This window comes from Mobula hypostoma, chromosome 24, assembly GCF_963921235.1.
Source record: "Mobula hypostoma chromosome 24, sMobHyp1.1, whole genome shotgun sequence".
NCBI lineage: Eukaryota > Metazoa > Chordata > Chondrichthyes > Myliobatiformes > Myliobatidae > Mobula > Mobula hypostoma.
Genome location: NC_086120.1, coordinates 18285441 through 18312962, shown reverse-complemented (window position 1 = coordinate 18312962; position 27522 = coordinate 18285441). Strand labels below are relative to the sequence as shown.

The following is a 27522-nucleotide window of genomic DNA, read 5'->3' as shown; positions in this document are numbered from 1 at the left end:
TGGGCCAGATGGGATATTTTGGGATTTCCACTATATATCTGGCCAAACGATCATTCATTTCTTAAACATATGTTTTATGTGTATTATTTGTAAAAGGTATAGGATGAGAATAGATAGGTAATTGAAAATTTTATGGCAGCACAGCAGTGTAACAATTACAGCAAAAATAGTACATTACTAATTCTATAGAATAACTTCTGAAATAAAATTTACCAATTACACATGTATACACAATGGATCATGTCAACCTATCATTTAATGCAAATTAGGCAATCAACCAAAACCTGAAAAGAGCTGTATTTCCCAAACTGATTAAACCTGTGATTTAATTCCAGGCTAACCAAAATTTTCTTTCTTTCTTTTTAAATCTTTTTATTGAATATGTATACAAAAAGGTAAGCCATATAGGCACTAATACACTGTTAGAATATAATAAAATTACGGGAGATATTAATACAGATAAAAAAATTATACAAACAATATAATTTAAACATAACATAATAAGGTAACATAATAGTATACTAATTTATATATATATCAATAGAGAAAAGGAAAAAAAAAACCCCAAAAAACCCCACCGTGCAACTAAACTAAAAGCAAAGCAAAGCAATGGGCTAACTTGGAACGAAGTAGAGTTAAAGAACTTAAAATCACGTCCTCAAACCCGACCTCCATTAAAAACAGTAAAAAAAAACAAGAAGGGGATATAAATATGGAGCAAAAAAGAGAAGAAAAAAAATTACATTAAATGAAAATATTGAATAAAAGATCTCCAGGTCTGTTCAAATTTAAGTGAGGAATCATAGAGATTGCTTCTAATTTTCTCCAAATTCAAGCATAATATTGTCTGAGAAAACCAAAAAAAGGTAGTTGGAGCATTAAGCTCTTTCCAATGTTGTAAGATACATCTTTTCGCCATTAAAGTAAGAAATGCAATCATTCTACGGGCTGAAGGAGAAAGATTACTGGAAATTTTAGGTAATCCAAAGATAGCAGTAATAGGGTGAGGAGAGATATCTATATTCAATACCTTTGAGATAATATTAAAAATGTCTCTCCAAAAAGTTTCCAGAGTAGGATAAGACCAAAACATATGAGTTAAAGAGGCTATCTGCCCCGGACATCTATCACAAAAAGGATTAATATGAGAATAAAAACGAGCTAATTTATCTTTGGACATATGTGCTCTATGAACAACTTTAAATTGAATTAGGGAATGTTTAGCACAGATAGAGAAAGTATTGACTAATTGTAAAATCTGCCCCCAGTCATCCACGGAAATGATAGAACCCAATTCCTGTTCCCAATCTACCCTAATCTTATCAAATGGAGCTTTCCTAAGTTTCATAATAATATTATAAATAATAGCCGTTACACCTTTCTGACATGGATTAAGGTTAATTATAGTATCTAAAATATATGTAGGAGGAAGCATTGGAAAGGAAGAAAGTATAATACTTAGGAAATTTCTAACTTGTAGATATCTAAAAAAAATGTATTCTTGATAAATTATATTTATTAGATAATTGTTCAAAAGACATAAGGGAACCATCTAAAAATAAATCCAAAAACCGTGAAGTACCCTTAGTCTTCCAGATTTGAAAAGCACGATCTGTGAAAGAGGGAGGAAAAAATATGTTACCTAAAATAGGAATCGCTAGCCCAAATTGGTTAAGATCAAAAAATTTTCTGAATTGAAACCAAATACGTAAGATATATTTAACCATTGGGTTAGAGACCTGTTTGAGGCGTTTCAAATCAAAACAAAGAGAGGAACCTAAAATAGAGCTAAAATTTTAAGCTTTGCTTCCAACACTTAAGAAATGCTGAGAATTAAAAATACATTTTGAAAAATAATGTGCATATAATAATTTTGTATGGGGGGGCGGAGTACAGAACCTCAACCAGTTTACAAAGTGAGCTCTGAAGAAAACTCACATGCTATTTTTCTTTATATAAACCTAACTTCTATAATTTCCACACTATACTTCCAAACCTCACCTTCTCCCAGTCCATCCTACCATACACATTCCTTCCCTTGCCCAAGCACACTAGTGTGAGATATTCCCTCCCTACTCACACAAAGCAACGTATCTATTCCTCTAAATGCACACACGCCTCTGTCCTTTGCTCTTCCTGTCATCCAAATGAAATGACTGTGAGATACAATTGACTGCACAGGTAACATATGAGAGAGCATACTGTACCTGTGCAAGAATTTGGATTTCCTGTATGTGAACCCTCCGTCCCCCTTTCCCCATCCCCCAGCAGCACCCCAGCAGGAATTGTGTTCCCTCCTGCACAGTTTGCATGCAGGCCCTGCAAGAATAGGGGAACAATAACTATGGTAGTGTGAGCTGGAGCTATGATTAATTATTTAGTTGTTTAGGTGTAGATGTACTACCCACTAACCCACCCCCATGACTTTATTGGGAAATATTCATTTTGTATCAACAAGCTTCTTATGCCTTCTCAGGTAATCACTTCTCATTGTTCTGAATGCAAACAGATTGACATGCCAAGGAAGCAGTCTGCTGATCCCACTATTCAGACTTTTTAGTTTCTTCTTTCTATTACATGATTTTTTTTGGATTTTAGTTTGGATTCAATGTGGGATGCTTTCTCATTTTTCCTTAGTGTTCTCTAATATAGTATATTTTTGATTACTTAAAAATAAGTTTTCATCTCCATAATACTAAATTGAAATAATAACAGCACATACACATTTAAAATCATATTACCTTATTAAAACCTAGCAGTACATGCCTTGTCTTTACTAGCTGCTACTGATCAGTGCATCTCAAAAACACTGAGTGCATCATTTTCAAATCAGGTGGCATGTAAGTATAAATTCTACATAGTTTATACTCATTGCCAGTATAGAATATTATTGGTGAAACACAATGTATTTTTGGTCTTTGGACATTTTCTTGTCCAAAGACCAAAAAAGGAACATCATCATATGCTGACTGTTTATCTTCCTTGCCACACACCACTCCAGTCATTTTTCTGAATTCAGTACTAAGAACTGATGTCTTGAACCCGAGTAAAAATTCAATCAGAATTAGTTGGTGTCGTATTGGCAAGAGTATTTGCTCGTTTCAAGTTTATTGAAATCAACTAAGCATAATTTAAAAATTTGATGTATTGTTTGTTCATTGTAGATCATCAATGTCACAGTAGCCTTGGAAGTTATTGCTCGACTAACTTTCATTTTAAGACTTTATAATGCACATTATGCAGCAAACAGTTATCAATATAAAAATGTTCTATATGTCTGAGACAAGATTTAATAATTTATTTAAGACCCACAAAATCCTGTGTTTATTATTTGATTGCAAGAAGGTTATAGATGTCTTAAGATGTCTATCTGTAAAGACCCAGGTCTGGCCAAATTCTGTACAATCATGTCTGAAAGCTGGCGATGTCCCATACCTACCTAACATTTTGTAATATACTTACAAATTTTCTGCTGTACTAGTTGATGTTTTCATTTAAGATAATACTCCCATTTATGTACTGCATTCATCTAATAAGTCATCCCAAGATGCTTCACAGAAGCATTATGAAATAAATCTTTGATCAAGCCGAATTACGGCATCTGATCAAACTTTTGGTTGAAGAGTTAGGTTGTATGGCGCCTCAATGGAGAAAGTGAAGCAAAAGGTGGAGAGGTTTTGAGAGCAAGTGAAAGAACTTGAAGGTAAAGGTAGCAATTTTTACTTTACCTTTTTTAGTTTTTGAATGTGTTACTGTTTAAATTCCCATCTTTCCTTTTTTCCACTACACTTAAAATAAGTATGTCTAACACCCCTTAGGTTAACGTTACTTCTGTAATGCTAAACCTCTTAAGATGTAAACTTAGGATTGCAATGCTGCATTCTGTCAAAATGTTACATTATTTATTTTGCATGGTCTCAAATCATTTAGTAACATGAGCATTACATGTTTATATTGTCACGTCCTCATCCTTGGCTTGTATTATTATTTTTATTGTTTATGGCCGATCTATTATGGTTATTGTTCTTTTTTAAATTTGTTTAGGAAAACTACACTTTCCTCAGTGCAGGATATTGGGTGAGAATCGAACTTGCTGATTTTCTTTCTATAAGTGTTATTTTTTAAATTTTATCTGTTAAGTTGCTAATTTATGGACATGTCTGCACAACATTATGAGCCGAAGGGCCTGTAATGTGCTGTAGATTTCTAAGTTATATGTTTTATATCTGGGCATTGTATTGCTAATACTTGTATGACTGACTGCATTCTATTAAGCACTTCTATTGTTTAGATGAGTTCAGTGAGGACACATTAAAATGATTTAATCTGCTACAATAGCACAGTAGTAGCATTACTTGATCAATGATCCAGGGATTTGGGCTCTAACAGGATATAATTTAAGATCCCTTCATCTAGTTACATCTAGAATATAAATGTATTTATAATAATTATAATAGGTTCAGGTACAGTTATTACCCCTCATCCATCGGGCTGTTGAACCAGAGGGGTTAACTTCTCTCAACTTCACATGCCCCATCACTGAACTGTTCCCATAACCTATGGACTCAATTTCAATGACTCTTCATTACATGTTCTCGATATTTAATGCTTATTTATTTATTTACTTATTTTTCTCTGTGTTTGCTCAGTTTGTTGTCTTTTGCACATTGGTGGTTTATCCATCCTATTGGGTGTGGTCTTTCATTGGATCCATTATGCTTCTTAGATCCACTGTGCATGCCCACAAGAAAATGAGTCTCTGGATTGTATATTGTGATATACAAGTATGTTGATACTAAATTTACTTTGACTTTGACTTGTGAGGATAATGGTTCTTCAAAGGAAGAAATAAGCTACATTTCCACAATACATTGTGTTCCCATTTAGAATCCTGAACTCAAGTCCAATCTGTAGTTGACTCTGAATTTTTATTCTCATTCTCGTTGTATTTGCAGTATTTTGCCTTCTGCTCTGCACATGATGATTGCTATCTCCAACTTCCTTGGCTTTTGAAGCCCATCCTGATGCAGCTCAAGTGCTTTAATAATGATAGCTGAGAGACTATATAATCTATGTGGTAATTGTCTTTAGGGCACTGAGGATGCATTTTAGATGTCTTCATTGCTTGGGAGGCATCCTGCTTTACCCTTCAACGAGGGTTAGATGATTTGTGATCATCTGCTATAGCCATACCAGCAGACAAATGAAAATGGTTAGTGAGGAGGAGCTCATGATAATATTTAGTTGGTCTTCCAATCGCCTTTTAGTTCTTCATCTTACTCTTACTCTAATGTTTTTTTCCTTGGCTGCCTATCTTCTATAAAAATAACATTGGCACTAGAAGGCAGCACCTTATATTCTGATAAAACACTGGGCTTACATATCAACGTTGATTATCTAAGATGATTGAAACCAACATTTTCAGAATTCCTCTTTGTGTATTTACACTTTCTTCATCCTGTCCTTTTGTTCTGCTTGTACCTTCAATTATCATCTTTGTTCACTTTCTCCCCATTAATCATTATTTCACTTCTGCCTTCCAGTTCACTATAGATCTTTTTTTTTTCTCGGCTCTCTTCCCATCTCACACCCTTATTTTCTGCCAATATGTATTCTCGCTCCTTCCCATTCTCATCGAAGGTTATTGTTTCACTCATGGAGATCAGACAGAATCTATTATTTTCAATATTTTCTATTTTGGTTGTTGCCGTGGCATAATTATTGGAGTTAATTGTGGTGGCGTGTGTGATCTCTGAATTGTGCGAATTGCTAAGAAGTTCTAAAGCTGTGATGAGTGAGAAAGGGATGCTGTCATTAAGCAATTGGTTTTGTGAAAGAGTTATGGTCTGAGGGGCATGTGTTGTGCAATTAGCCATTTAAAGATGACGTAAGTGAAGCATACTTTTATATGTACTAACCATCTTGAATTTCTCCGTACAATGTTCTGAGATGCATGGTAATTCACGGTAGGAATTTACCACCACACCATGATGCAGAGCAGTTATCTCCTTGGCTCCATCTCATTCCACATGATTGTGTAGCAGAATCTGTAAAATGAGTATATGCATCCTTCCACACTGTTATTGTATTTGGGATACAGTACCTCAATTTGTAGTAATATTATGGAATAATATCTCTACAAGTGCTGTGTACTGGGTCTGACATCAGGGCTGGGCTGGGTACGGACATCAATTAGCACAGTAGTGGATTGAGAAATAAATGGTATTAATCCTTTATCAATTCATACCCATACATTAACAAGATAAGGGTAGCACTACTCTCAAAACATAACTGTATATATTCACACAGGTTTCCGATATAATGTCACATGCAGGCTTCACTAAGGTGTTTTGTCAAGCCTAGATGCCATCCAGATGTTGTCCTTGTTTAGAAAGGAAGTCGGAAGTACATACTTCCTGAAATAATCTTAAATTGAAGAAAGAACCATAAATGAGCTTTCTTGCCCTTTATATAATAAAATTTCGGAGTATACAGGACAGGCCACTTATCTACCTCCCCTTTAGCATTTGTGCAGTGATACTTTCCTCTTTATACTGTGAACAGAGTTATTTGCGTAGTTTTCTATTTGGCAGTGACTATTTAAACACTCAAGTAGTCTTTTTACTTAACTACCCATCAGCAGTATATATTTGTGATGTGCTGGCAAAACGATGAAGTAGTTCTGTTTCTCATGTCCTCCTCTTCCAAAGGCATTGATTGTTGCTGAGGTCATTTTCACAGCACTTATCCATCACCACCTTGCAGAAGCGTCAACAGACGATTTGTTCCATGTATTTGTTTTTTTAGCAGAAATTTTGGTGGTGAGAAAAAGATGCCAAAGTGCATTCCGTCGCATAGTGCCCCATCTTGCATCCAGAAACTAAAATTTATTGACTTTCATAGAATTGTTCCAGCTCAGTACCAGCTGTGTTGATGGAAAAGAGAGGATACAAGAATACATTTTTAATCAAATATTGCCTCTTGTAAATATTCACATATTCTTGTGTTTGGTAATCCACCAGAATTGTGTTGTATGTTCCTATTTTAAGTGATTTGTCTACCTCTAGATCCAATGATGAGGCGGCAGTGGAAGCAAGTTTGCAGCAGGTCACGGTTGAATTGGAAGCCAAGTCTGGAATTGAGTCTGAAACTACACTGGAGGAAGGAACAGAAGAGGAGGAAGAAAAAACGTTAGTTTCTTATTACTCAGGATATCTGAGTGCGTTATTTATAATTGTCATTCATAAAAAATAACAATAATTAAGGTTAATAGGAATGGCAGATTGCTATTTCATCACAAACATGGAATACTTTTCAGCTCATTGACCAACCAGATGAAAATTTTTTGGAAATTGTATGAGTATGGATTTCTTCCAAGTGCAAAGAGGAATAGTGCAAAAATTGTTTCTTCCCTGTGGATACCAAAACAAACTAATGTGATCATGAATTGTAAGTGGAAAAGGAAGTCACTCCTGATTGGCCGGAAGGCAAGAAATGGACTTTCTTAATTCACTCCATGCTGTAAACTTGGTGCATCGTGAGACAGAAATGCTGCTCATAAAGTGGTGGTATGAAGCTTCTTGCGATACGAAGCATTTATGTAGAGGAATAAACCGTTAACTTTTCGGGCTAAGACCCCTCAGGACTGGAAAGGAAGGAGAAAAAAGCCAGAATAAGAAAGTGGGGGAAGGGAGATGAGTATAAACTGGTAAGTGATAGGCAGAAGAGATAAAGGGCTGAAGAAGGAGAAGGTGAGTGTGAACTACGGGAGACAAGGAAGGAGGAGTGGCATTGGGTGAGATAATAGGCAGGTGAGGAGCAGAGAAGGACTCGGGAGCCAGAATGGGGATTGGAAAAAGAGAGAAGGGGAGGGGGAGAAATTACTAGAAGTTAAAGAAATCTCTGTTCACACCTTCAAGTTGAGTCTATCTAGATGGAATACGAGGTGTTGAACTTCCAACCTGAGAATGGCCTCATCACGACAATAGAGGAGGCCATGAACTGACATGTTGGAATGGGAATGGGAAATCGAATTGAAATGGGTGGCCACAGGAAATCCCGCCTTTTGTGACAGTCAGAGTGAAGTTGCTTGACGAAGTGGTCCCCCAAACTATTTTGTAGTTTGTTTGTCTAAACTTAGCTCAACTTCAGTTTTTTTTTTGTTTGCTACTCAGAGTACCTAGTATCTTGCTCTACCCAGTTCCTTGCTAGCAAATGTACAGTCATTGGAGAACAAGATTCAGGACCTAAAGGCAAGATTGCTGTATTGGAGGGAAATGAACGGATGCAGCATCTGGGGTCTCACGGAGACATTGCTTACTCAAAATACACTAGATTTGGCAGTTCAACCCAAGGGGTTCTCAATCTACCGAATGGATTGATCTGCAGAACATTCAGAGAAGGCAAGAGGTGGGGCTCTGTGTTTCACGATAAACTCTTAGTGGAGTTTGCACACAGTGGTCTTGTCGCACTATTGTTCTTACAACCTAGAACACCTAATGATTAAGTACTGTCTGTTCTACTTACCAAGGGAGTTCTTGTCTATAATCCTGACTGCAGTTTGCGTACCACCAAAGTCTGATGTTAAGCAAGCGCTTGGGTGCTGCAATTAGCAAACAAGAAATGCCAGTGCCTTTCGAATCATTCTCAGGGACTTCAATTAGGTTTGTTTGAAGAAATCTCTGCCCAGTTACCATCAACATATCACCTGGAGCACCAGGGGATCCAACCCACTTGATCATGCTGCTCTACAATTAAGAATGCCTACTGTTCGATCCTAGACTGCATTTTGGGAAACCTGATCATCTGGCTGTCCGTCTTCTGCCTGCATACAGGCAGAGGCTAAAGAAAAAGGCTGCAGAGGTAAGGACAACAAAGAGGTGTTGCAGGGGCCAAAGAAGTGGCTAGAATCATCAGAGGATCTGAACAAATATGCCACTGTTGTCATGAACTTTTCAAAGGCACTCATGGGTGAGTGTGTCCCCACAAAATCATTCAGAGTCTTCCCCAAGAACCAAGCAATATGCAATCTGATGAGGGCCAGATTAGTGGCATTCAGGACTGGCGATCAAGTAAAATACAAGAGGTTGAGGAAGGACCTCTGGAAAGCTGTCTGACATGCAAAGTGGCAATTCCAAACCAAACTTCAGTCGCTGACAGATGCTTGACAGCTGTGGCAGGGCTAGAATGCTATCACCTCCTACAAAGTGAAACCAAGAGACGTGAGGTTTTGCTCCCAGAAGAGCTCAATGCCTCTTATACCCACTTTGACCATTAAAACATGAAGGCAACTTAATTCACATGGTCCACAACTAACCTGTAATTTCAGTCTCTGAGGCTGACTTGAAAGTATCCTTCAGTAGGGTGAACCCACGGAAAGCATCCGACCCAGATGAGGTAACTGGCTGAGTACTGAAGACTTGTACTAGTCAACTGGCTGGTGTGTTCACTGACTTCTTTAACCTCTCGCTTTGGCAATCTGAGGTACCCGCCTGTTTCAAGCAGGCTTCAAATTGTGCCAGTGCCCAAGAAGAACATAGTAACCTGTCTCAATGACTCTTGTCCAGTAGCGCTTACATCCAATGTGATAAAGTGTTTTGAGAGGTTGGTGATGAAGCATATCAACTCCTGCCTGAGAAGTGACTTGAGTCTGCTCCAATTTGCCTACAGTAACAACAGGTCAACAGCAGATGCCATTTCATTAGCTCTCTACTCAACTCTGGAACATCTGGACAGTGAAGGTGCATATATCAGGATGCTCTTTATTTACTGTAGCTCTGCATTCCATACTATCATCCCTCCGAAACTAATCAATAAGCTCCAAGACTTGGGGCTCAATACCTCTCTCTGTGCAACTGGATCCTCAAGTTCTTCACTTGTAGACCCCAGTCGGTTTGGATTGGCAACAAAATCTCCACAATCACCATCAGCACAGGTGCACCACAAGGCTGTGTGCTTAGCCCCCTCCTCTGCTTGCTTTATACTTATGACTGTGAGGCAAAGTACAGCTTCAATGCCATATTTAAATTTGCTGGCGACACCACTGTTGTGGCCGAGTCAAAGGTGGTGACAAATCAGCATAAAGGAGGGAGGCTGAGAATCTGGCTGAATGATGCAACAATAACAATCTGTCACTGAATGTCAGCAAAACCAAGAAGCTGATTATTGACTACAGGTGGAGAAAACTGGAGGTCTATATGCCAGTCCTCATCAGGAGAATAGAGGTGGAGGGAGTCGGCAACTTTAAATTCCTTGGTGTTATCATTTCATCTGACACTATCCAGTTCAGGAACAGTTATTATCCCCTCAACCATCAGGCTCTTGAGCCAGAGGGGATAACTTCAATCACTCCAATACAAAGTGATTTGACAAATGATGGACTCTCTTTTAAGGACTCTACAGTTTGTATTCAATAGGTACATTTAATGTCAGAGATATACATCCTGAAATTCTTTTTCTTCGCAAACATCCACAAAACCACAAAAACAGAGGATTGCCCCAAAGAATGAATGGCAGTTAAATGTTGGAACCCCAAATTCCCACCTCTCATGCACAAGCAGCAACAAAGCAATGACCCCCCCCCCCACCAGCAAACAAGTATCGGTACCCCCCCCCCCCAGCAACCACGCAAGTGTGCAGCAAAACATCAATAAAGATACAGACTTGCAGGACCCCAAATACTACTCATCACCCGGTATTCGACGTACCTCAGGCTCTCTCTCTCTCCCTAATAAGGGAAAAAGATGTGTCCCTGTTTCACAGCAAGAGGGGAGACATAACAAACAACTGGCTGATTTATGGTGTTAAAAGTCTGTTGTGTCGTTTTTTTCTGAGCTGTGCCCAAAGAACTCGTGTCCCTGGGCACACAGCCAGCAGACAGCCCGCTGCTTTCAATTTTCCATGTATTCTCATGATACATCAGGCGGCACCACTGGCCTTGGATCCGCCTGCCTCCAGAGCCACAAAAAATCCGGCATCCTGAAAGCACGCTAGTCTTCTAGGCCGCGTCCTTGGCATATCGAAAAGCGGCCGGTTGTGAGGCCCTGAGAACGGGTCCCATTTCCGCGAAGAACCGTAGTCAGCGTGTAACTCCAGGTTAGTGTCTTCAAAAGAACCTTGAAAGGGGGAAAAAGGGATATCAAAGATAGAAATAAAGCTGTTTCCCAAAATGCAAGATAGGGAGTCGCCATTAGGGTGCCATCATCCTCCTAAGCTCCACCCACTATTCTCAATATTTATTGTTTGTTTGTATATTTGTGTGGTTTTTCTGGTTGTTTAGTTGTTAGTTGGTTGTATTTGCACAGTTTGCTGTCTTTTACATGTTGGTTGTTTGTCTCCTTCCCGTGCGGTTTTTCATTGACTCTACTATGTTTATTTCTATTTACTGTGAATGTCCACAAGAAAATGAATCTCAGGATAATATATGGTGATGTACATGTACTTTGATAATAAATTTACCTTGAACTTTGAGCACTTGTGAATTTAAATGTTTAAAGATGAATGGAATTGGAAGAACGTCCAATTTTTAAAAGCAGTGCAGCTAAATATTTTTAAGTAATAAGTAGAAAATGGCTGCTTGCCTGAAAATTAAGTTTGGAGACAAAGAGATATTGGAGGCAAATAGGAGGCATCAGTCCTGATGAAAAGTTTCAACCCAAAACATTGACTATTTCCCTCCATCGGTGGCACAGTAATGTCACGGTCAGTCTAACACTTTACGGCACCTGTGATCAGAAGATCGGGTTCAATTCCTGCCACTCTCCGTAAGGAGATTGTACGTTCTCTCTAACTACATGAGTTTTCTCCCCTATTCCAAAAAAGACATATGGTTAGGGGTAGTGAGTTGTAAGCATGCTACGTTGGCACTGGAGCTTGACGACACTTGCGAGCTGCCTCTAGCACATCCTCAGACTGTTTTGCTTGTTGATGTAAGAGACACATTTTGCTGTATGTTTCAATGCACATGTGACAAATACAGCTTATCTTCCAAAAAAAAACCTTTAGATGCTGCCTGAACCATTGAGTTCCTCTAACTCTTTTGCGTTAGAAAGTTGAAGTTTCCTCCTACATGCCAAAGGGATATTGAGCAAAGTATATAAAATGCTGCAGGAACTCTGCAGGTCAAGCAGCTTCTGTGGAAATGAATAAACAGTTGACATTTTGGGGTTCATGCTGCCTGACCTGCTGAGTTCCTCCAGCATTTTGTGTGTGTTGCTCTGGATTTCCAGCATCTGCAGAATCTCTTGTGTTTCCAAAGGCATGCTGGTTGCTCAGTTAATTACTGTAAATTGCTCCAGTGTAGGTTAGTGGTAAGGCAAAGGGGAGGAGTTAATGAGGATGTGAGCAGGAAAATGTGATTGGTTTAGCTAGGTGTTTGATATAGTTGGGACTTGGTGAGCATAGGGCCTATTTGTGTACTACATGACAAAATAACATTGTTTAAAGTACTTTGCATTCTATCTGTGTACTGATACTCTGCTCCCAGAACTATAAATATTTTTTTAATGTATTGGCACACTGTCCCAATAATTGAGTGTCTGTATACACATGCATCGGTAATCTGTTTCTCAGTGGGTTAAGTTAAACCTATTAACATTCATGAGTTCTTTCACATTGGAAGCCTTCTGATTCCTGTATACATTTTAATGTCAGGGAAGTTCCTTCAGCATCTGCACGTACAAGTTCTACTATCACTTTGGAAGCAGACACTGTGAGCCAGATCTCGGAGGCAGCCAGCCATGCTTCTGAGGAAGCAGAAGATGATGAAGATGATGAGGAAGTTCCAGTAACAGACATATACTTTGTGAGTATAAAAGACCATTGGCAATTTTGCCTGATTTGTAACAAAGCAGATCAAGTCTGTGTAAAGCAATCTAATCTGAAGGGTATCATTATATTTCTAGTTCCACACAGAATATTTGAGCACTATTATTGCATAGATGGCTTTGTAACCCTGGAAACCACCACCTACAGCAAAGCTTACAATGTGGCACCTCCCCAGGAAGACATCTTGCTTAAAATTTGTGCCACTGTCCATCAACACTGGTCACAGGTGGTTAAGTCTAGCTTTCTTGCAGTTAGGTTACCTTTAAGCATCAGCCACATTTGAAAGTCATTCCCTTAGCTCAGTCATGGATGGTAGCTTTGTGAATTCTACCAAAATTGAACATTCTTCTCTGTATTCAATCATTGAGCATTCTAGAGTTATTGGGAATTGGCTAGAATGTATGAATTTAAAATTGATGTGAAAAATTTGAAATAATATAAATAATCTGCTTTTTTGGTAAGTCTGCATTTGTAGGGTATGAGAGTCTGCATCTTTTACTTAGGATGCATATCTTTTACATTATTTAGTACAATTGTGGTTCTTAATCTATCATTATGCTCACTAATGTTTATATTTTATGAGTAGCTGTGCTGTTTATGATATTACATTTGTGGAGTTGTAGACACTTATGAGCTATCAAATAAAAATTGATACCTATGCATGTTTATTAGATCATAAACATATTGTCTTGCCCACTTGGAGGAAGAGTTGCAGAAATTGGTAAATTAGTTTATTATTGTCATATGCACCGATGTGCAGTAGAAATACAAATCAATTCATCGTAACTGGGCATTGAGGTAAGGCAAAACATACAAGGGAAAACAAACACAAAATAAAGTGCTGCAGTGTTAGAGAAAGTAAGGTGCAAGGTCATAAAGAGGTAGATTGTGAGGTTAAGAGTCCCATCTTTCCTTACTAAGGGAACAGTTCAATTGCCTTATAGTAGCAGGATAAATACTGACCTCAAGTCTGATAGTGCATGATTTCAATCTTTCGTATCTTTTGTCCAAAGGGGGCAAAGGGAGGGGAGAGTGATTGGACTAGGTGAGGTTGTTGATGTTGTTGGCTGCCTTCCTGATGCAGCAACAAGTTTACATGTAGCTTTTGGAGGGGAGCCCTCGATTGAACGCCTTCAGTCCACGGATCCTGCTGTCTCCAACTCTGGTTCAGATGGCCCTGTATACTTTCAAACCAAGAATTACATGACCTCTAGCTCCAGTTCTGGCTCCAGCCTGTATGTCAGCCGCCTCCACCTCTGAACCGAGACCTTTCTCACTGCCACTAAGCTCTTGGGCTCCCTTTCCCTCACCACTATGCCATGACCCCAGGTCTCTTGGGCTCCCCGTCACCTTTTGGGTCCTCAAACCTCCATCTTCTTCCTCCCACCCAACCTTCCCTGAACACTCCAACCCTCTCCTCTCCTCTGATGCCACTAACTCTCTTTCCCCCTCTGATCCCAGCTCTAATCTGCATTTTCACCATTCCCTCTGACCTTCCACTCTTTGAAGTGGAACATTCTGTCCTTAGCAAGGGCCTTATCTTTGTCCCCTTTTGTCCCCACCTCAGTGAGATTCAAGCCCACTTCTTTGGCACAGATTTCCCACCCCTTTCTCCCACCTGTAACCCTCCTTCTCTTTTTGGATACCCCACTCTGGTTTACTGCCAGGCTATATATCTTTTCATCTCTAATTGCTACCGAGACATCAACCGACTTGACTAAAGCACTTCTCTCTTCTTCAAACCTTAACCCCTCTGGACTCACTGCCCTCCACTCTCTCTGCACCAATCCAAACTTCACCGTCAAACCCACCGACAAAGAGGGTGCTGTGGTAGTCTGGTGGACTGACCTCTACCTTGCAGAGGCCAGGTGGCAACTCTCAGACACCTCTTCTTATTTACCTCTTAAAAAAGATCCCCAGTCAGAACCATTGGGATATTTTCTCCAGCACCATCACAAACGTCATCAGCTCTAGAGATCTCACATCCACTGCCACCAACCTCATAGTTCCCTCGACCTGCACTGCTCGTTTCTACCTCCTACCCAAGATCTAAAACCTGACTGTACAGGCATGCTGTAAAGATATGTCTCTGTGATGTGCTGAGCTGTGTCCACAATTCTTTGCAGTTTCTTACTGTCACGGGCAGAGCAACAAAATTTCCTTGGGAACAAAGTGGCTCTGAGGTGACATACCTAATGATTGAAATCTGGAACCTTCTGGCCGATTTAACAGAATACTATGTTCTGAGCCAGCCATGTTTGAAGAATGCCTGGCATCATTGCTTGACTGGCCAGTGTGGTTTGCTTTGTGGCCTAGACCTAGAAAGTTAGAGCTGTTGCCAAATGCTAAATAAGTAGTGTTGTTATAATGTTCCACTGTAATAAATGGTGGCATGATTATAATGTGACAAACATTGCAAGTTTCATCAGAACATGGAGTGGGTTGATAGCTTGGCTCTGATCTGATTAAATTGACATGTCTCTGTTTACTTGATCATCAACTTTCTGGTATCTCCCAACTTGGGAAGAGGGATGTTTTCCTTTGTAGAGAATGTATCCATCTCATATCGAGCAGCATAAAGTACACCTATGTAGTTTTGGACTTTGTAACAGAAAGTTAAGTTTTCATAACCAAAGTAAATGTGTAGCCGGATAGTCAAACTATAGGATTTGGAATGCCTATAATTGTAGATCCAGTTTTTAACATAAAATGTTCGTGTATTTAGTAGATATCACAGTAAATTATTGCACCCATATTGATAAAAATAAATAAAACAGTAGACATGAAATATCAGAAAGTTAGAAATATTATTGATAGTAAGATGTGGATGCATAGCTTATTTTAATAAAATTTAATAGTTGAATTAGGCTAGTGTTGAGATACTGTATTTTCTGATTTAAACTTTGCAACTGTTAGAAGAATTTTGACAAGAATAATTTTCATGAGTGAATACTTTCCCTATGTCTTATTTTGCCAGATGAGTATCTTACAGCTATTCGGTAGGATTGCACACTCTTCTCAAGCCCAAATGACAGCAATGTTTGGTCATTTTTGATCGCCTTTGATTAGGGGTCCACTGCAAGTAATTTGAACAAGGGAAGCACAGAGGAGGGGTAATAGAAGTTTATAATGGATCAGGTTTATTATGGCTGTCTTATTTTGTGAAATTTGTTGTTTTGTGCGGGCAGTGCAGTGCAAAGACATAAAATGTCTAATTTTTAAAATAATAAAGAGTGCATCAGGTGTTCAGGTGTCAGGTCTCTCAGCGGGAAAGCATTTTGGAGGTAGTGATCACAATTCTATCTCCTTTACCAGAGCATTGGAGAGGGATAGGAGCAGACAAGTTAGGAAAGCGTTTAATTGGAGTAAGGGGAAATATCAGACTATCAGGCAGGAACTTGGAAGAATAAATTGGAAACAGGCGCAGGGAAATGTACGGAAAAAAGTGACAATTTTTCAGGGATATTTGCATGGGGTTCTGCATAGGTACAGTCCCATGAAACAGAGAAAGGATGGTAGGGTACAGGAACTGTGGTGTACAAAGGCTGTTGAAAATTTACTCAGGAAGAAAAGAAAAGCTTACGAAAGGTTGAAAAAACTAGGTAATGATAGAAGGCTAGCAGGAAGGAGCTTAAGAATGAAATTATGAGAGCCAGAAGGGGTCATGAGAAGGTCTTGGTGGACAAAATTAAGGAAAACCCCAAGGCATTCTACAAGTATGTGAAGAGCAAGAGGATAAGACGTGAGAGAATAGGACCAATCAAGTGTGACAGTGGAAAAGTGTGTATGGAACCAGAGGAGACAGCAGAGGTACTTAATGAATACTTTGCTTAAGTATTCACTATGGAAAAGGATCTTGGCGATTGTCAGGATGACTTACAGTGCATTGAAAAGCTTGAGCATGTAGATATTAAGGAAGAGGATGTGCTGGGGCTTTTGGAAAGCATCAACTTGGTTAAGTCACCAGGACTGGACAAGATATACCCCAGGCTACTGTGGGAGGCGAGAGAGGAGATTGCTGAGCCTCTGGCAATGATCTTTGCATCATCAATAGGGACGGGAGAGGTTCCAGAGGATTAGAGGGTTGTAGATGCTGTTCCCTTATTCAAGAAAGGGAGTAGAGATAGCCCCGGAAATTATAGACGACTGAGTCACTTCAGTGGTTCATAAGTTGATGGAGAAGATCCTGAGAGACAGGATTTATGAACATTTGGAGAGGCATAATATGATTAGGAATAGTCAACATGGCTTTGTCAAAGGCAGGTCGTGCCTTACAAGCCTGATTGAATTTTTTGAGGATGTGACTAAACACATTGAAGAAGGTAGAGCAGTAGATGTAGTGTATATGGATTTCAGTAAGGCATTTGATAAGGTATCCCATACAAGGCTTATTGAGAAAGTAAGGAGGCATGGGACCCAAGGGGACATTGCTTTGTGGATCCAGACAGGCTTGTCCACAGAAGGCAAAGAGTGGTTGTAGACGGGTTATATTCTGCATGGAAGTCAGTGAACAGTGGTGTGCCTCAGGGATCTGTTCTGGGACCCCTACTCTTCATGACTTTTATAAATGACCTGGATGAGGAAGTAGAGGGAAGGGTTAGTAAATTTGCTGATGACACAAAGGTTGGGGGTGTTGTGGATAGTGTGGAGGGCTGTCAGAGGTTACAGAGGGACATTGATAGGATGCAGAACTGGGCTGAGAAGTGGCAGATGGAGTTCAACCCAGATAAATGTAAGGTGGTTCACTTTGGTAGGTCAAATATGATGGCAGAATATAGTATTAATGGTAAGACTCTTGGCAGTGTGGAGATCAGAGGGATCTTGGGGTCCGAGTCCATAGGACACTCAAAGCTGCTAGCAGGTTGACTCTGTAGTTAAGAAGGCATTTGGTGTATTTGCCTTCATCAACCGTGGGATTGCGCTTACGAGTCAAGAGGTAATGTTGCAGCTGTATAGGACCTGTGCTCAGTTTTGGTTGCCCCACTACAGGAAGGACATGGAAACTGTAGAAAGGGTGCAGAGGAGATTTACAAGGATGTTGCCTGGATTGGGGAGCATGCCTTTATGAGAATAGGTTGAGTGAACTCTGCCTTTTCTCCTTGGAACGACGGAGAATGAGAGGTGACCTGATAGAGGTGTAAAAGATGATGTGAGGTATTGATCGTGTGGATAGTCTGAGGCTTTTTTTCCCAGGGCTGAAATGGCTAGCATGAGAGGGCAGAGTTTTAAGGTGCTTGGAAGTAGGTGCAGAGGATATGTCAGGGGTAAGTTTTTTACGCAGAGAGTGGTGAGTGCGTGGAATGGGCTGCCAGCGACAGTGGTGGAGGTGGATACGATAAGGTCTTTTAAGAGACTCCTGGATAGGTACATGGAGCTTAGACAAATAGAGGGCTATGAGTAATCCAAGGTAATCATCATGTTCGGCACATCTTTTTGGGCTGAAGGGCCTGTATTGTGCTGTAGGTTTTCTATGTTTCTATGCATGAGATAATATTCATGGACCATTTAGAAATCTGTCAGTGGAGGGGAATAAGCTGTTTCTGAATTGGTGGGTATGGGTCTTCAGCTGTTCTGTGTCTTCCCTGGTAGTAGTAATGAGAAGAAGGCATGCCCTTTATGATAGATGTTGCCTTCTTGAGGCACCACATCTTGAAGATGTCCTTGGTGATAGAGAGTGTTGTGCTCCAAGTTTTCTAACAAAGAAAAGGGAGAGTTCTTGATTATTCAGTTTCCTATTTGTGGTCCTCACAAAGATACTATATTGATATCTCTGTGAAACTTAGACATATGGCTTTCAAAGTGATCAGCAGCTTGCTAGTTGTGACAACTAAGTAGAATAGAAGTAAGCCAAATCCTAAATAAGATGGCGCTGGTGACCACAGCAACGTTCTGAAAAATTTAGTTCGGTAACTGGCCATGTCAAAAACCCCATGCTGTATAGTATGACAAAAGCTTCCTCGGTGCCATTTTAAATTGAACAATATGTAACTGATAGGCAAAAAAGTTGGATTGTTTCGGATCACTGAATAGTTGTTAGGTCACTCACTAATATTAAATCAACCATGAAGTCTGTAGATCTGATACAGTATTAAATCAATCATAGCTCTAACCCTAATGTTATTTATTCGAATGTGAATGGACATGTAAGTTAGTTGTTATGGTAAAGTAATAATTTTCTTCGGGCACAGTTTATTAAAGCAATCATTTCTTTCCTTATGTATAATTACCAGGAATATACACATCTATTGACAATTTGTGTAGACTTATTTACAGCCACTTTACTGTGCATTCTTGCTTGGCTGGCTACAGCTTTCACTCTGTAAACCCCCTTCCTTTTAAGGTGCTCCTTAACACCCACTCATAGCTCTTTGACCATGGGCAATTTTGTCTGTTGAAGCTAGACTGCATTAACGTTGCAATCGTGAAAAATCATTATAAATCCAGTGTTTTAATCTAATTAGCTGAGGAGGGTTATATTGAATATGAGATTACCTGGATTTAATTTTTGTTTTATTATTGTGGTGTCTATATGAGAATTTATTGATAGATCTGAATTTTTCATGTTGAATATTACTGTTTAGTTTAGTGTTAAGCTATTAAATATAGTATTTCAGCTTTTAATCCTCTATGAAGAACATTCTAATCACTTTCCGTTATCAAAATTCTCTTGGGTTCTTTGACGTTCTCCTGTGCAATCTATTTTCTTGAATGCTTTTAGAGAATGTGGGTTGAGACCTAGGAATTTTTTGTCGTGTCAAGGGAACCAGGTCCTGTGCTGTAGATCTGGGTTGTTCCTCAATTTCTATCTGGTATCTGTATTGCAAAATTAAGTTCAACAGTGTTCACAGCTTGAAGTATATGTTCATTCTAAATTATGTGGATCTACACAATATATAGGCTTCTGATGTTCGCAACTGGTGTGACCAGGTATCTGTTGAGAGTACAGGAAACCAGTCTCCTCAAAATCCGTTCAAACACAAGGCCAAGGAAAAGAGCTATGTGCAATTGAAAACCTGCTTTTCTCAGAATAGATCTATTTCACTCACATTTCTTTGTCTATCAGAAAATTCATTTCCTGGCTACTTTTAAAACATTAGGCCACAGCTAAATATTGGGTGTAATTCTGGTTTCTGCAGTAAAGAAAGGACATGATTGCAATGGAGAGGGTAGAGAGGAGATTCTACCAGGATGTTATGAGGGAAGTCTGGGTAGGCTAGACTAGACTTCTTTCCAATGGAGCTGCTTAACGAGGGGAGAGAACCTGATAGAGGTGTACCAAATTATGAGAGTCTAGATAAGATACATAGCTTAGCCCTATAGAATAGTATCTTACTGTATATAACCAGAGGGCATTGGTCTAAGTGAGCAGTTGGAGTATTAGAGAGGATCGGGAAAAGAATTTTCCCACCCACCAGGTGGTTGCAATCCAGAACACACAACCTGAAAAAATAGTGGAGGCAAAGGCTCACACACTTAAAAAGTATCTAGACCAACACTTGAATCACAGAGGCATAGAACATAGAATAGTACAGCACAGTACAGGCCCTTGGGCCCACAATGTTGTGCCAACCCTTAAACCCTACCTCTCATATAACCCCCCCCCCACCTTAATTTCCTCCATATACCTGTCTAGCAGTCTCTTAAATTTCACTAGTGTATCTGCCTCCACCACTGACTCAGGCAGTGCATTTCACGCACCAACCACTCTCTGAGTAAAAAACCTTCCTCTAATATCCCCCCTGAACTTCCCACCCCTTACCTTAAAGCCATGTCCTCTTGTATTGAGCAGTGGTGCCCTGGGGAAGAGGCGCTGGCTATCCACTCTATCTATTCCTCTTATTATCTTGTACACCTCTATCATGTCTCCTCTCATCCTCCTTCTCTCCAAAGAGTAAAGCCCTAGCTCCCTTAATCTCAGATCATAATGCATACTCTCTAAACCAGGCAGCATCCTGGTAAATCTCTTCTGTACCCTTTCCAATGCTTCCACATCCTTCCTATACTGAGGTGACCAGAACTGGACACAGTATTCCAAGTGTGGCCTAACCAGAGTTTTATAGAGCTGCATCATTACTCCGCGACTCTTAAACTCTGTTCCTCGACTTATGAAAGCTAACACCCCATAAGCTTTCTTAACTACCCTATCTACCTGTGAGGCAACTTTCAGGAATCTGTGGACATGTACCCCCAGATCCCTCTGCTCCTCCACACTACCAAGTATCCTGCCATTTACTTTGTACTTTGCCTTGGAGTTTGTCCTTCCAAAGTGTACCACCTCACACTTCTCCGGGTTGAACTCCATCTGCCACTTCTCAGCCCACTTCTGCATCCTATCAATGTCTCTCTGCAATCTTTGACAGTCCTCTACACTATCCACAACACCAACCTTTGCATGATAGGCCATGAACCAAATGGTGGTAAATGGGATTAATATAGATACACGAAGATTGGCATTGACATGGCTGCTGAGGGGCTGCTCCGGTGTTGCTATAGCTTTTGGCAAGTTTTACATTTTCACATTTTTTTAGGCGGGGGATAGAGCTGTAGCAGCATTGTAATATGTGAAGTCATCTGTGAGATTTGCAACTTCACTCATTCTTGTTTCTGCACATAAAGACAAGGTTTCACTAATCCAATCTCCTTCTGACTGTGCTGTGATTGATTTACATTTGAGCTCAAGATCATGGTCACTCTCAGCCTTCCAGACTCTGAATCATTTCCCGGCAGCAGCTACTGCAGAGTACCCTAAAATGTTAGCTTTCATAGACTGCATTATATCCTTACAGACACCTCGCTGGCACCTCTTGCCAGTAGTGTCTGGTTGTAATTTTGGAGATCTTTGTAGGTGGTAAACACAGAGAACATGTCTTCTATGGGTAGATTTTTTCTTCACCTGCCACTGACCCATCTTCCTCTGATTATGATTGCAGCATCTATTAATTTACTCATTAACAACACTCCCTACTAGCTGGGAGGGTTACTTATGTTCCTTTATGAGCTGGCTGAAAGGACTGGACTTCTCTGCTAAATAGCAGCAACTACAGGAACTTGCGTTGCATTAGTAAAGAATGCTATGCCAATATGGTGTGAGATTGCAAAGAGAAACTCATCAAGTTTCTTCATTGAACATTGAAGATTGTGCTCTTAATATGACAAGTGTTGTTACAGTGATCAGCAATGCTATTTTAATGGCATTAAGACATCTTGAAATAAAATTTACCCGTGTGTGAAAACATTTCAAGCAAAATTTTGCGTGGGACAATAGTAAATCAAATAACTGAAAAGTATAAAAGTTAATGTATTCCCAGATCCCAGGAAGCATATTTGAGAGCACACATTTACCCAATGAGGCTACGTAATCTGACAAAACTTCAGTTACATTATGTAGTGAATTGTTCTGGATTTCTTAGTTTTACTTCTCTGATTCTCAGCACAAGAATATCATTCACATTACTTTTATCAGATTAAGCTTGACTTTTTGCCTTTAAATGGGAAAATGATGACTACTAAATTGTTTTAATTCTCAAAATTCTCTTAATTTTGAGAATTGAATTCCTTCTCACCCTGCTATTCTAAGAATACTTGAGAACTTTCTTAGTGATTTTTGTTCCAACCCACCAAGGAGATCTTGTATAGTGTATGGCATTCCATTTATAACTCCCAGTAGAAATGCTTTCACAGCAGGTTCAGCCATGTCAGGCAGAAATGCTGTCAAATAATTTAAATCTCTCTGGTATTCAAACACAATTAATTATTATACAATTTTAAAAGTTTAACATTATTTTTGAAAGTAAAATACTTAAAACAATTAAAAGTGTTTAAACTAACTCGTACAAAAAATGTAAATTATCTGAAATTTGTTTTTGCCCCTTGTAGTGTCACGGTCCGGTCCGTTGACTCCTCATTTCAGTTAATTTCCTTTTCCCCGTGTTCCACTGGGCTCCTTGATTAGGGCACCTGATCCTTATTTGAACCGGCAGCATAAAAACTCCAGCTTACATCTACTCGCTGCTGGTTCGTCACCTCAGCTGTACGGCTACACTCGTTTCAGGCTGCCAAGAATGAATCGAGTTGAGAGCCTGTCATCCGCTGTTCCTGGGTTGAGTTAAGAGCCTGCTGTCCACAGTTCCTGGGTTGAGTCGAGAGCCTGTTATCCGCTGTTCTGGGTTGAGTTAAGAGACTGCTGTCCGCAGTTCCTGAGTCGAGTCGAGAGCCTGCTGTCCATCTGAGTTTTGCTAGCCGTTTGCCGCTTCATGTGCTACCCGGAGTCGAGATACGAATGGACTGTCATTGTTTGTTTTTGTCATTTTGTGTCTGGCTGAGTATTGCAGGCCGTTTGCCGCTGCTCAGAGCCACAATACGTATTGTCTGTCGTTTGTTTTTGTCGTCTTCTGTCCGGCTGAATATTGCTGGCCATTTGCTGCTACTCTGAGCCGCGATACGAATTGTCCGTTGTTCGTTTTTGTCATCTTGTGTCCAGCTGAGTATTGCAGGCTGTTTGCCGCTGCTCCAAGCTGTGATACGAATTGTCTGTCATTGTTTGGTTTTGTGGCTCGGTGTCCAAGTCCAGGCTCGAGTCCAAGTCAGGTTTAAGTCCAGGCTATGTGTCCAGGTCAAGTTCAAGTCCAGGCTCCAAGTCCCGGTCAAGTCCAAGTCCAGGCTCTGAGTCCCGGTCAAGTCCAAGTCTAGCCTTCGAGTCCCGGTCAAGTCCAAGTCCTGGCTTTGACTCCAAGTCAAGTCCAAGTCCGTCTCCATGTCAAGATATGGATTGTCTGTTGTTAGATTTGGTCGCCTCGTTTCCAGCTGAGTAGGTCCTGCTGTTTGCCGCTACTCCGAGTTGGGTATTCTGTCTCTTTGTGTCCAGCTAGGTGCTTGCAGGCCGTTGTCACTTCATGAGCTACTCCATGTCAAGTCTCCGTGCCTGTGTCCTGCACTTGGGTCCACTCCCTATGCCCCATTGCAACATGTAGATGTAAATGTTCTTTGACTTGGTTTTGGTTGCTGAACCTCCATTGTTTAATTTGATATGGGTTTGGCAAATGCAAGTGCAAGGAAACTCAGGAGTATGTAAAAATGCAGTCAATAAATGAGAAAATTTGGGACTGCTGCTTTTTCACATCTTTACATAAGATTTTCAAAGTTCCGTAGAGATACAGGGATAGAACCAGAGTTCCTGTATCGGAGTGCTGTAGTTTTGTGCAGATATTTTCAGATATGGTTTATAACCTAAATGTGAATATGAAACTACACTTCTCCGGCATTGAATGCTGAAGGAATTTTTGCAGAAGTGATGTTTGTTGCCTTGGAATCTGTTACAGGTTAACTAGTTTAGCAAATGGTTTTATAACGCTGCTGTTTTTTTCTGCTGTCTCACTGTTAAAGATTAATTATTTGTGTAAAGCAGTTTACATCACCCCAGTTTACATATTTCTTTATAGGATAAACTGATCATTGCTTGTGTGAAATCAGTATGGGCACTGTTTTGTGAAGGATTTTACTTAAAATCGTTTATATTCCTTTTTCCTTTTGTCATCTTCCTTTCACTATTTCTCACTCCACTTTATCTAATTAGCACATAGTAGTTAGACCTCAAAAGATTTTGATTTCTGCTTTAGTCTTATGTCTGCTTGACTTTATTAAGCTTTAAATGAGCAGCTTTTTTATAAGAACACATCTCCTTCTGCAGATATCTAAGCCAGACCGGAAAACATCATTTTGGAAACATAAAAACAATTCCATTCTTATGAGAAGCCATAGTTCCAAACTGTTCAGGTTTGCAAACTGTTTTAACATTTGAACAATTGGGCTGATATTCAAACTTTGTTTGCAGAGATGTTTTAGCAGGTTAAGCAGCATCAGAACAATGCCATTATCACTTTACATGTATTTTTCTTTGATTTCATCACTAATATTATTTTAATTCTTTTCGCCATCACTTCCTCCTATCCTATATGTGTGCCATGTTTTTCTCTTACCATCCAGTTTACGGATGGAATGTACTGGATTTATTCTCCACAACGCAGTCGTTCCCAAGCCACTTCAGTTTCTGATGAGAGTGTAAGTTGGTTCTTTTATTTAAATTTCAATGTTCTTTGTTCAGTGTCTCTATTTTTAATTTTAGTTCCAATCTCTTCCATCTTTGTAAAAGTTTTAAATTAGTCTTCTTGAAACCACAAGAATTAGGATTAGGAACATAGAATAAAGTTTTAAAAATTGCACAAAAGGGTTATCCATTTATACTGTAATGCAGCCAAGATATTTTCAAAGCCTTCGTGGAAAAAAAAAGTAACATCCCTCTGACTCTTTAATATCTGTGGCACATAACTATTCAAACTGGGGAAGGAGGTGTCAGGATGGTACTGTAAATCTTGAGTCTTATCATCTGGAAGACACAGAAGCCAACGGAAATAGAACAGCGTGCGGACTAAAAACACAAGAAATAATGCAGGTGGAAATCCAAAGCAACACACACAAAATGTCGGAGGAACTCAAACGGGTCAGGCAGCATCAATGGAATTGAATAAGCTGTTGGTGTTTCAGGCCAAGACCCTTCTTCAGGACTGGAAGAGAAGGAATAGATCCCAGAATAAAAAGATTGAGGAAGGGGTAGCTGAACTGTCTACCGACAACTTTTATAAACCTACTAATTCCCATAGCTATCTTAACTATACCTCTTCACACCCTGTCTCCTGTACAAATGCTATTCATTTTTCTCGGTTCCTTCATCTCTGCCACGTCCGTTCCCAGGATAAGGCTTCCCTCTATGATTCTCTTATCCATTCATCCGTCCCCACTGAGCTACCTCCTGGCAGTTATCCTTGCAAGTGGCCTTAGTGCTGCACCTTCCCATTCACATCCTCCCTTAATTCAGGGCCCCAAACGGTCCTTAAACTTCACCTGAAAATCTGTTGGAGTCGTTTATTGTATCCAGTGCTCCCAGTGTGCCTCCTGTACATTGGTGAGGCCCAGTTTAAAATGGTGGACCAATTTGTTGTACACCTCAATTCCATCCACCAAAAGCGGAATTTCCCGGTGGCTAACCACTTTTAATTCCGATTCCCTTTCCTGTTCCGAAATGTTGGTCCATGGCCTCCTCTTGTGCCATGTTGAAGACACTCCAGGTGGAGGAGCAACAACCCTATATAAATAAACTGTGGACAAAATAGTGGATTGAGAAATCCAATCATTTTTCAAGCTAACTTAGGAAAGAATTCAAATTATATTTCACCATCCCTTTGTATGATTAAACTTTGAATCTGCCAGTGATTCTATTTATGTCTTGTGAAATAAAAGCAGATAAACAAAACAATTGCCTCCAACCCAATGGCATGAACATTGGTTCCTTCTTCCAGTAATTTTTTTTCTCTCCCCCTCCCCTCTTCTTTTCCTCACTCTCGCCTCTTACTTCTTGTCGCCTGCCTGTCACCTCCCTCTGGAGCTCCTCCTTCTTCCCTTTCCCCATGGTCCACTCCCCTCTGCTATCAGGTTCCTTCCTCTCCAGCTCTTCACCCTTGCCACCCACCTCGTTACTCTGGTGTTTTCCTCTTTCTTTCCCGTCCTAAAAAAGGGTCTCGGCCTGAAATGTCAACTGTTTATTCATTTCCATGAATGCTGCCTCACCTGCTGAGTTCCTCCAGCATTTTGTGTGTGGTAGCTAGAAGGTGATCACCCACCTGATCAAGAATCTCCTTCACCTGTAATAAAGACTGGATACAACATTGGCTTCATTAGCCTGCTTAGAACCCAAAGAACATAGAACGCCACGAGAATGCTGAAGAAGAAGAAAGTGACTTCTGCGTTATCAGTGCTAAAGTTGGTGTATTAGATGCTAAAATTCAGAGGCTTAATCTCATAAGGTAATGAGAGTGACACATTTCCCCCCAGAGGTTATATTGATGCAATATATCAAAAGTTTTCATTCACGCATTTGTTTTGTTCATCTGCTTTTATTTCACAAGACATAAATAGAATTACTGGCAGATTCAAAGTTTAATCATACAAAGGGATGGTGAAATGTAATTTGAATTCTTTCCTAAGTCAGCTTGAAAAATGATTGGATTTCTCAATCCGCTATTTTGTCCGTAGTTTGTTTATATACATAAATAGCATCTTGGCTACCATAGAAATGTCTTGCGTATTATATTTTCCTTATCTGTTTCAATTTTGTCTAGGCAAAAGTTTGCAATTTTTACAGTCATTGTAATGGTCAAGAACAAATGGGTTTATCTTTATGTATTTTTATATTCTTCAAAAAGTATTGTCTGATGGACAAACTATCAATACACCATTGTTTAAAAGCTATAGCAATTGTAGAACAGAATATCCATCCTGGACCTGATAGTTTTTTTCCAGTCATCAGATCATTTTGTTACTTGATTAGAAATGCAAAAAACTGCAGATATTGGAAATTTGAAATAAAAATGGAAAATGCTGGAGCTGGTTAGAGATCAAAGTAGTATTTGTGATGAGGAAAGCAGATTTTTAGTAATCTTGCGTGAAGGCCCAGTATATTCTACATGGAGATAATCTACAGCACTTCAAAATATTAGTAGTGCATTTTCTCCTTTTGATATTACTAATATTTAGTGAATCAGAAGAACGCCACCCCTCAAAAATAAACAGTTGGAATAAGAGAGCGCTTTTGTTGCATTTCCTTAAAGAGGGATAAAAAAATTAAAGTTTAGTTAGTACCCCTCT

General features: G+C 39.7%; 1 protein-coding gene across 3 annotated transcripts in view; it reads left to right on the top strand.

The window, feature by feature from the left end:
- Positions 1 to 27522, top strand: part of LOC134337531 (phosphatidylinositol 4-phosphate 5-kinase type-1 gamma-like) — a 184547-nt gene that overhangs the window by 130961 nt on the left and 26064 nt on the right. For all 3 annotated transcript variants that reach the window (XM_063032622.1, XM_063032620.1, XM_063032621.1), the window contains exons 14-16: positions 4045 to 4077; positions 7068 to 7190; positions 12652 to 12802. In XM_063032622.1, the coding sequence (XP_062888692.1) occupies positions 4045 to 4077; positions 7068 to 7190; positions 12652 to 12802 (307 nt within the window). The remainder of the gene's footprint in view (positions 1 to 4044; positions 4078 to 7067; positions 7191 to 12651; positions 12803 to 27522) is intronic.